This window comes from Salvelinus sp. IW2-2015, linkage group LG26, assembly GCF_002910315.2.
Source record: "Salvelinus sp. IW2-2015 linkage group LG26, ASM291031v2, whole genome shotgun sequence".
Lineage (NCBI taxonomy): Eukaryota > Metazoa > Chordata > Actinopteri > Salmoniformes > Salmonidae > Salvelinus > Salvelinus sp. IW2-2015.
Window position 1 is genome coordinate 46,068,610 of NC_036866.1, and position 10,914 is coordinate 46,079,523.

General features: G+C 45.1%; 1 protein-coding gene across 1 annotated transcript in view; it reads right to left on the reverse strand.

The window, feature by feature from the left end:
- The window catches only part of LOC111953019 (PDZ domain-containing RING finger protein 4-like), a 108,246-nt gene extending 98,707 nt beyond the window's left edge, over positions 1–9,539 (reverse strand). Inside the window, exon 1 of the mRNA XM_023972088.2 lies at positions 9,114–9,539. Coding sequence (XP_023827856.1) covers positions 9,114–9,182 — 69 coding nt within the window. The 5' untranslated portion in view covers positions 9,183–9,539. The remainder of the gene's footprint in view (positions 1–9,113) is intronic.
- Between the last annotated feature and the right edge of the window lie 1,375 nt (positions 9,540–10,914).

Below are 10,914 nucleotides of genomic sequence, written 5' to 3' on the forward strand. Positions count from 1 at the left end.
AAAACTGGCCTTCTTTAGACTAGTTGAGTATCTGGAGCATCAGCATTTGTGGGTTCGATTTACAGGCTCAGAATTCTTCTGAAACTCGTCAGTCTATTCTTGTCCTGAGAAATGAAGGCTATTCCATGCAAGAAATTGGCAAGAAACTTTTTCTTTCAACAACAAGGACATTTCTAAGTTACCCCAAACTTTTGAATGGTAGTGTATATATTTCCCTGGACAGATGGTCATGCAGAGGGAGGGAGAGAGTGTGAGTCGAAGTAGAGAAGCGTGTTTCATGATTTCTAAGTGTTGAATAAAAACACCACTGTATTGCTGGTCATTGTCTCTGAATGTCCTGAAACTGTGATCGATATAGAGGGGGACTGGAGGCCTTCATGGCGAGATCACTGATATCGAATAACTTGGCATTGATTCAGCGTCACATGATTATTGTAGCCAACAAACACATATTGTTTCTGCTATAGACAACTACTGTATCTAGTATAGCTATTGTACTACAGTATCATTTGCGTTATCATCCTACGAACCGCTCTGCCACCGCATTCAGTGAACATTCACTGTATATTTAGAAATGCTGTGTGAAATATATGTCAAATACTTTAAAGAGAATGCTGTATGAGCTCTGTGGTTCTKTATTCAGTGTGAGCGCTTGGTTATGTAATCCACTGCAGTGGTCTCTCCTCTMGCAGAGACCAGAGAACTACTGTGTGAATAATACCACACGCTTCAGGCTGAGACGGGGAACAGGGAGAAGTAAATATTCCTAGTTTGTAAACAACTGTGCAACTATGGTTGAATGGTGGGAACCCGGTTACTGAGATTTACCGCCCAAAACCATTCCCTTTTCCGGGCATAAATATCTGAGAGAAACCGATAAATCATAATACATTATTTATATGAACAGCATGGCGTGATATGGAATTGTTAAATGAGATGCAATGTCTAAATATGACTTCTCTACGGCCTGCATGACGAATCAACGCTCAGGGTGGGGACAGACAGCCCATCTCAGTATGGAGCGCAGTTCACTATGCATGTAGACCTATCATCTCATCATGGTAACTTGTTTTCTTGTGACAGGTAGGCCTACATGTGCTGCAGCATAGCCTAAGCTTCAGTAATATGAGGACCGAATGGACCGTCTAATTTACTCCATCTCCATCTGGCTTTCGGGGGTCACCTTGTCTTTTAATTGTAAAGAATATAATTGTTTTAATTGCAGCTGCAGAGTTTTTTAAAAACAGCCTATCACTCGAATATCATTGCTTTAAATCAGTGCACGCGCGCGCACTCTCACAGTCTTTCTCTCCTTCAACTCCATTGGTGTCCTCTGTCTCTTGCACAATACGCAAACACCCGTGCCCCCCCGGCCTTTCTCTTGGAGTCCCATGCAGGAAAAGCTAGACTAGAATAGCTTGCTGGACATCTTCTTTTTTGTTTGTTGCATTTCTTATACCAATAGACTATTCAAAGAGGGATGCAAGCTCTTGTTTGCTGAATGTTAAATACAGCAGCCAACAGAACTCACGGGTAGTTTGAAAGAAGAGCGAACAGGTGATGGCGGTAGGCTATAGCAGTTATTTATTCAGACCCATAACCATTCAATCTATTCGTGAAGAGAAGTGAAAGCCTTCTGCATCTACTTCTAGTCCTATATCATTCAAGTATAGCATTACAATGATAAGGACAATGAAACGTTTTTCATTTAACTGTTGAAAGCGAGGAAGGAATGAAGCAACGATAGAGAGAAATATTATGAAAGGTATATATGCGTCAGCCTACTAATTATACAAATAGACCGTATTATATTTCAAAATTACAATCAAATTCGCCTATACTTGTATCTTTGTTACAAAMCGAATTGCCTACTGGAGCTTGTTTCATTTATTTACCTGAGAGAGCAAATAGCTAGCTACGTTTACAACTTCTATGTTTTTCTGTCATGCGTAATGTGCGGTTGCCGATTATATGTATTGGATAACGGCACAATCATTTGGTTTCTTTGGGGGGATGGGTTCATTAAATGTCGTTAATGAAGGGCTCATAACATTTATTTAATATGTCTCATCAGGCTCAGGTAGCATCAGGTTTGAATTGTCATGCTGATCAAAGCTCTAATCAAATCCAGACATTTATATGCTTTATCACGCTTTTGAATGACACTTCCGGTTTTGGCGGGAAATGACAGATTACCCGGCAGAAAAGTGATTTATTCTAGGGATGAAACATTCGTAAAATACCGGGAACATGTTCAACCCTAGCCGGGACGTATCTCAATATTTTTCCATTGCCAAAAATGAAAAACACGAAGCAGACCAAACTTGTTGGTCCTTTACAAACCTGCTGTATGTAAAATATTGTGTGACAGCTTGGAAAATAAACGTGACTCTGGATGACAACATAATGATGTTTGTTTCCAACATTAGGGCCGTTTTCCTAATGAACCGGATTTCCTTGCCACGATACTAACGAGTATTGCGATACTGGTAGTGCAAAGTGGATGAAGATCAACTCAGCAACACAGCATATGTATTAGATCTCATTTCCTGCCAGTTCTCCAACCAGAGAGGGGGGGGGGGGTGAGAGAGACTCCTTCCGATGTGAAGAGACATCCATTTGTGTCACCAATCAAACGTGGTGGAGGTGGATAATAATAGACCGGGATTCTGATTAAAACCAGGAGGATGAACTGCATTTGGAGCTTTAGGCGGGGATATACGGGATAGAAATATGGGCCTGGGTTATTCCCAGGTAAATGGGTGGACAAAGAAAAGGAGGGACAGATTATATTTCAGTGTAATCTCAGGCTGGTGGACACAAGATCAATCAAGCTGCACCCCCCCCCCCCCCCCCTTGTTCTCTCCTATCAATTTTAATGGTTGAGGGACATCATTCAAAAAAAATATGTAATGGGACAAGAAGATGGATGAGAACATTTGTAGCGAACAGTCTGGAGATAGAGAGGGAGGGAGCAAGAGAGAGAGAGAGGGATGTGGGGTGACGGAGAGTTCTTATAGTGCCTGTGAAAACCATCACAAACACACGCCAACTACAGTATTTCCCCACACTGTCTGATCCCTATTATAAAGGGGGTTCAATTCATCTAATAGTCCCTCACAAGACACGTTGATAACACTGCATCACTATTGGTTTTTGTGTGAGGTATTTGGCCTTCCGAGTGGCGCAGCGGTCGAAGGCACTGCATCTCAGTGCTAGAGGCATCATTACAGACTCTGGTTCGATCCCGGGCTGTATCACAACCGGCCGTGTTCAGGAGTCCCATAGGGTGGCGCACAATTGGCCCAGCGTCGTCCGGGTTAGGGGAGGGTTTGGCCGGGCTAGGCCATCATTACAGGCTCTGGTTCGATCCCGGGCTGTATCACAACCGGCCGTGTTCGGGAGTCCCATAGGGTGGCRCACAATTGGCCCAGCGTCGTCCGGGTYAGGGGAGGGTTTGGCCGGGCYAGGCCGTCATTGGTTTCCAAACTGACTTGCCTAGTTAAATGAAAGTTAAATAAAAAAAATACTGATGTGTTGACGCTACCGAACTGTCTGTTCAAGCAGTTGGCACACAGTTCAGACACTCATCGGTACAACACAACACATGCAACCAGATGTCTCTTCACAGTCCCCAGGTCCAAAACAGAGGCTGGGAAGCGCACAGTATTAAATAGAGCCATGACTACATAACTCTYTGTTACCCAAGCTAGTAATAAAAACAGATAAAAGAACACCTTAGTGCACAAAGGGGACTGTGAAGAGACACAGCCATTTTATATATCTTGTATTGTGATTTGCACTGTATTATGTGTTACAAATGCACGGAGGCTTGTTGTGCAATTACTCCGAACGTCTTTACTTCAGATCGACACGTTAACCACTCTCACAAAACTCACTCATCCAACCTTCACACCTCCGTTTGTGCCCGACACATCCTCAAAGCAACAGTATTCAATACTCAAACTGCGCTACGACACAATATCACTGAACGCGACAGTATGTATTAGATACTGTGYGTACGTGCTGATATGTAGGCTATGTGTGCCGTTTTTAAATGTATGCAGATCCGTCCTTGACTAATAGTGCTCTATACTATCTATTATGGCATGTTTCATGTGGACCCCAGGAAGAGCAGCTGCGGCTATTTGGGATCCTAATAAATACCAGACTCCATTTTTATGTTTGACTTCTTGACCTGCATTGTGTGAGCCACCAACCACTCATGAAGCAAATGGTACGAGGGGGTGCTGTACAGCAGCAGCAGAGCGGGAATAGAGTATCATGCAACACTGGACGCTATCAGGTGAAGTTTCCCCTAGGTACAGGATTTTAACCATTTGTGGGGGAAATGCAAAACTGACTCCAGATCAGGGTCATGGGGAAATGTCACCCTAGTCCCTGGTCCACAGGCTGCAGCACATGTGGTACTCGGGTAACACTCCTGCCTCTTCACAGAAGAGAACCCGTACTCCATACATCACAGAACTCTTTGGAATCKACCTTTTCCGCCCAGGCTCAGGTGGTTTCCGGCTCTGCCTCAGTTCAGCTCTGTCACCCAGAGACACCACTCAATCRCTCGCTAAGCGCCACAGACGCCGAAATGCCGAAGACCGCTTTAACATCCCAATACATTTGGTTTGACGAGTTCTTCATTTGGACATTCAGAAATCTATACGAAGATCACTGCAGCATTTACGATCCATTGCTTAAAGCAGCTCCTCATCAAACATCTCAACACACCATATCCGTAATCTATTTTTCATGATCCAATTTCTGGATGCAAAGAACAATATAATACAATCAATTTATTTCCTAAAGCATTTGGGGTAGAGTGAACATCTTTCCTTTTTTTCCCATTTACTGTATCAGGGTCAGTTATCAGGAGGTGTTGTGCCTCGTTGACTTAAAGCCGTTTTCCATTTCATTCCCAAACGCAGCAGAGCTCGACTCTGCTCCTATCCACTCATATCTTCCAGAACTCATCATCATGCTCGGCTTTCTTCCAAACGGATTCGTTGGAAAAAGCAGGAAGGAATGGTCATTGGGAAATGACGAACGATCAACTCGGAGAAGGTGTCACAATGGTGGAGGCACATTTCAACTCTGGCGTTCATCACTTTGGTCATTCTGTCAGTAACAGTGACAGCTGTCTGTTAGTGTGGCCTAGTGGTGACATATTAACATTACTTTACACTCAAATCACTCAAGCTATTGGAATCACAATCCCCCCGAGACCAAACTACTACACTAATGCTTTACTCAGTTTGTACACTCCTATCGTGGATATACCATCACATGAAAGCACAATAGAGAACACATTCATCTAAGCTAATGGACGCTTACTGTAAACTACTATAGCCGACTGCTGGAATCCCATCATAGCCATTAGTCTCTGAGCGCCACTCTGCTACGTCTGCTGCTCCACTCATCAACGTCTGTGGCGCTGCTAATTAGCCCTAAAAAGCCACACGTCAGTGGGGTCTGAGCAGCGAGAAAGACGTGACACAATGAGATTTTCAAAAAATCTTTACCAGCTCGCAGAGCGAAGAAACTATGCTATTGTCTAGAAGAGTGTATTTTTGGAGGTTTGCGTCGCCTACTGTGTCACTTGAAGGAGAGTAAGAGCTGTTAAGCACGCCAATAGGGTTCACGTGTGTTTTTATTATCCTTGTGACTGAAACACTGTCGTCACCAACAGGACAATCACTGGGAGGTTAACTACAGTGGAGGAAAGAAAGAAAGGACGAAGGGAGAGAGAGAGAATCAAAGGGAAAAAGCGAGAGAAAGAAAGAACAAGAAATGTACAATAAATGATGCGGCCTTTTCGGTCAGGTTCAGAGGCGATAATAAATAAAACATTTCATCCTGGGGAGCCGGGCCCACCCAATTAGATTGAGCAAAACCAATAAAAAAAAACATTTTTGTTCCAAATGAGACATTTTTACCTAAGCACAATGAGATACAGTATCTTTTCAGGTCAGCTGAGAGAGGTGAGCATTCTCATGTCAAACACCTGCAGCCCTGAGAGGAGAGAGAGTGAGGGCAGAGAATGGAGAGGGAGAGAGGTGAGCATTCTCATGTCAAACACCTGCAGCCCTGAGAGGAGAGAGAGTGAGGGCAGAGAATGGAGAGGGAGAGAGATGGCAACTGGAGAGAGAAAGAAGGAGAGCGGGGCGGCAAACAGAGAGCGCGAAAGAGAGAGAGAGAGAGAGGTACGAGTGAATACAGCTCCCACAGCTCACGGGGTCAGTGCAGCAGGGACAGTGTCACAATTGTTTCTGAATGTGACGAGAGGAGAGGGGAGGTGTGAGGGTGACCAACCACTGTGACTGACTCCTTCCTCCTGAAAACAGCCTGCTGCAAGACTGGTCTCTCTCACGCCCGGGAAGATGCTCTGCATAACAACAAAGGATTCCAGCTCTCTGTGTGGCATGTAGAGAGAGAAATAGAGAGAGAGTGTGTGAGAGAGGGTGTGTGTGGGGGGGGAGTGAAAGCGAGAGAGCAAGAAAGGTAGTGTGAAAGAGAAGAAGATGAAGCGTTGCCACTCCGACCAGAGAGAGAGCAAGAGAGAGAGAGAGAGAGCAAGAGAGAGAGAGAGAGCAAGAGAGAGAGAGAGTGAGACAGAGAGGGTTGAGTGTGTCCTCTGTGCAGCGGAGCTCTCACAGACAAACACAGCGGGTTGGAAGTGTGTCAGTGTGCCTTTGTGGTCAGGAGGATACGTTTGTTATGACAGGGGACGCTTGCGTACAGCGCTCACCCACCGCAACAGCTAACCTAGTCCTCCATTCCTTCTCACGCTGTTCCTTCTGACACTCTCTCTTCTTCCTCAATACCTCTCTATCTCCTCAGCTGTTGCCACGATTCCCTTTCCCATTTTTTTTCAACAATCTTCCTCTGTTTTTCTTTCTTTCATTTTCTCACTCTTCCTCTTCCTCTCTCTCTCTCGTTCTCTCCTTTCCTCTCTCCTCCCTCCTTCTCCCTCTTCCCCTGAAAGTTTCAACTGGGTTTGCTTTAAAGACAAAGATTATTAACCAAACAGCTCCTCCATTGCTGGTGCTAGTACAGAAGCTTAAAACTATCTGACGCAAGCATCACCTTTATTCATTCATACAACGCCAATTACTATGACAACGCCGCTCACTTGAGTATATGACACAGACTCCAGTTGCACAGGACGAGCTGAGAAACGACAGGCAGCGGTTAACGCAGCCTTCCCCCTAACCAACCTCCTTATCCTCTTACTCTCTCTCCGCTCCTATCTCCGCGAGGGTAAAGAGAGAGATTTCACACCTAATTGATGCACAGAATGGTTTTATAAATCAGCTAATGAGGGCTGTGATCACACTCGTGTGAAGACGCCGCATGTTGGAKGGGGTTCAATGGTTGAGCTCCAGGAGAGGCTGAGCTCCTCCGTTATTAGCCTGTCGTGAGATGAGGGCTGGAGGGGGAGACTTGGGCGGGAAATAAGGGGGGAGAACGGGGGAGTTTGAGGGAGATTAGGGAGACTAACACCACACGTTTACCACTGAGCCACATAATTAAACGATGCTTAAATATCGAGATCCACATTCCGGTACACAAAATGTTGCAGTATGTGAGTCATGCTTACAAAAGCTTACGAGTAATCCAATGGGTAGTTAGACCATCAACTCTTTGGTGTGAGACATACTTCCTTGTTTATGCTTCATGTCCGAGTTAAAAAGTATAAACAAGTCGTTGTTTCTTGACGACCAAAGCTGAAAGAGTGAAGTACTCGTGTAAATCTCCTAAGGCACCGAACTTCAGTGAGATTGAGACAACTTGAAGAGAACGGGAAACACACAGGTATCTTCCAAAAATGAGATGAAGTTTTCCAATTGACTATAAACTCAAACATGCTCAAAGCACTCCCACACAAAGACAATTACAAACATTCCCCAACCCCAAACAACCTAGCAGGAACACACAAGACTCAAACAGTCCSCTTAAACCCTACACAATCTGCTACYGATCACACAAAGACAGACGACTCGCTTTGTACGAGCCAGTCACAAATTGTTCAAACCCCAAATAACATGTACCCAAACAAACAGCTTTTCACCCCAGAATGTGTGACACAACACCAAATTGTTAACAACCCAAAACAGACTGGACAAGAAATATCMCCAAACTGTTTATTCACAACAGTCTTGAACCCTTCAAGGGTGCTTGTAGTACGACTGTCTGTTCTACCTGCTCTCAGCCTCTCTGACTGAATGAACGGATTCCACTCCACTCTGGCACATCTAAAGCGCTCTTCTGACGAGGTGCAGAACTCACCGTCAAAGCTCTCCATAGCTGGAAACACACGAGTCTGTCTCTCTCTTCTCGCTCTGTATTTATCTCTCGCTCTCTTTCGCGATGTGACGCACTTTGTTGCGTGTATTGAAAATTGCGATACAAATAAAGTTATTCATAGTATTGTTATTATTATTTGTCTCGGCTAAAATATCTCCCGTTCTCCTAACAGGTAAGCCGAAGGAAGCTCTCCTAACAGGGAAGCCGAAGGAAGCTCTCCTAACAGGTAAGCCGAAGGAAGCTCTCCTAACAGGTAAGCCGAAGGAAGCTCTCCTAATAGGTAAGCCGAAGGAAGCTCTCCTAACAGGTAAGCCGAAGGAAGCTCTCCTAACAGGTAACCCGAAGGAAGCTCTCCTAACAGGTAAGCCGAAGGAAGCTCTCCTAACAGGTAAGCCGAAGGAAGCTCTCCTAACAGGTAAGCTGAAGGAAGCTCTCCTTGCCTCGTTTCAATACACAGATGCTTTGCACACAGCACACGGCAACACCATCAGGACCGGCTCTAGCCTTTTGGGGGCCCAAAACATTTTACATGCCTCCATCTTGATGGGGGAAGTTTTAGAGTTCATTTCCTGAAATAGACGCATCTTGCGTTGGGACATAGAGAAAATKTAGCAATTTTAAAGCAAGGGGCCCTAAGCGGTCGCTTACGTCGCTTACGCCTAGGGCCGGCCCTGCTCATCATAGACAGCGCACATCACACACCATCACAGAACACACACCATGCACACAAACAGACTGACTGAATGGTAGCACCGTGACAGTGAGATTCGGCGGTGTCGGTATCCTCCACTCACCTGTGCGATCTCATACAGCAGCTTATAGTGTTCCTCTCGTTTCTGTAAAGTGCACAGATTGCAGCCCATCCTAATCGTCGTGGCAAYGCCGGGCGTCCAATCGTCCCCGAGCGACAGCAGCGGCAGTGGAACCGTACGGACAGGGGGTCACCCTCCAGACCGGTGCACCCGTTCTCATCAGTCACTCCGTAGTGGACATCTCACACACACCACACATTGACACACTCACATTTGCAAACGCACACACACACACACTCATACACACCGAGCTAAGGATATGCAAAGCTCCAGCGTGGTAGAACAGAAGGAAGCTCTGATGTAAAGCACTGTAACGGATACAGCAGCAGGAGCAGCTGTGCTAGTAATGGTAGCGGTATCAGCATCAGCCGGTTCCTTTCTCTCTCTCCTCTCCTCTCTCTCTCTCTCTCTCTCGTCTCCTCTCTCTATCTCTCTCTCTCTCTCTATCTCTCTCTCTCTCTCTCTCGTCTCCTCTCTCTATCTCTGTCTCTCACACACTCACACACGACACGCTGGAGTTGTGACTCCCGCACTCCCGCTCACCGAGAAAGACACTCCCCCTTTTCCTTATCAGTTCACTTAGCCTTGGTGCACATGTCTACACAGATAGCCGCTCATGAATAAGGAGGTAGGCTGGGTTCATATTCATGAGGGGGTGTGGTCAGGGGGAGGGATCTGGTGAGGTAGGAGGGTCGTGTGGTACCCAGCGTGTTGGCTCATTAAGATCGAAGAACACTTACACAATGAGGTTCCTTTGTGTGAGCAGCACCTCGGAGGAGGCTGAGCAACACTGCATTCCCGCTGAATTATACAGAGAGAGAGAGAGAGAGATATGAGTGAGAGGAGAGCTCTCATGAACTGATCGCAGAGAGTGGCCTCAACGGAGAGAGAGCGGAGGAGAGAGGGAGGCAGAAAGGAAGAGAGAGAGAGAAGGATATATAGAGAGAAAGGAAGAGAGAGATTGAGAGGGGGAGAGCCGCTTAGAAGACAGAGAGTGGAGGATGACGACGAGGATAGAGAGAGAGAGAGATAAAGAAGAGCCACTGAACTGATCACAGAGTAGCACGTGTAATGCTCGACCACAAGCTTCCTATTTGAACAACCCAGTAATAAAAGGAAAGGTCAAAACCCCAAATGAAATGCTGGCAACTTTAATGACTTCATGGAGCTCTGGACACTATGTGATCAATATGTACTGTACACACACTGTGTGGGTGAAAATAGTGTGTATTTCTATGTTAACAGAGCCTGATGTGGAGATAAGACAGTCAACAGTCTAATGGATATTTCTCAGCCATCATAAAACACACAGCATATTTACCTAAATCACACAAGCCACGACCATCTGACAACAGAGAGTCACACTAAATGACAGATTATAGTCACAATGAATGACAGATTATAGTCACAATGAATGACAGATTATAGTCACACTAAATGACAGATTATAGGTGAACTAATGGAAAGATTAATAGTCACATGAATTGAAGGTTTATAGTCCACTAATGATAAGATTAAAGTCACAATGAATGAAGATATAGTAAATGAATGATCCGATTATAGTAAACTAAGTGACAGTTTAACGTCACATGATGAAGATATTAGTGTAATGATGACGATTATAGTCACACTACGCGCTGTAATTAGATAATGAGGTCAAATGAAATGAAGATTATAGGTCAGGACAGCTAAATGACAGGTTATAGTCAACTAAATAAGATTATAGTACAATGAATGAAGGTATAGTCCCACTAAATGACAGATTATAGTCACTATGAGTTTA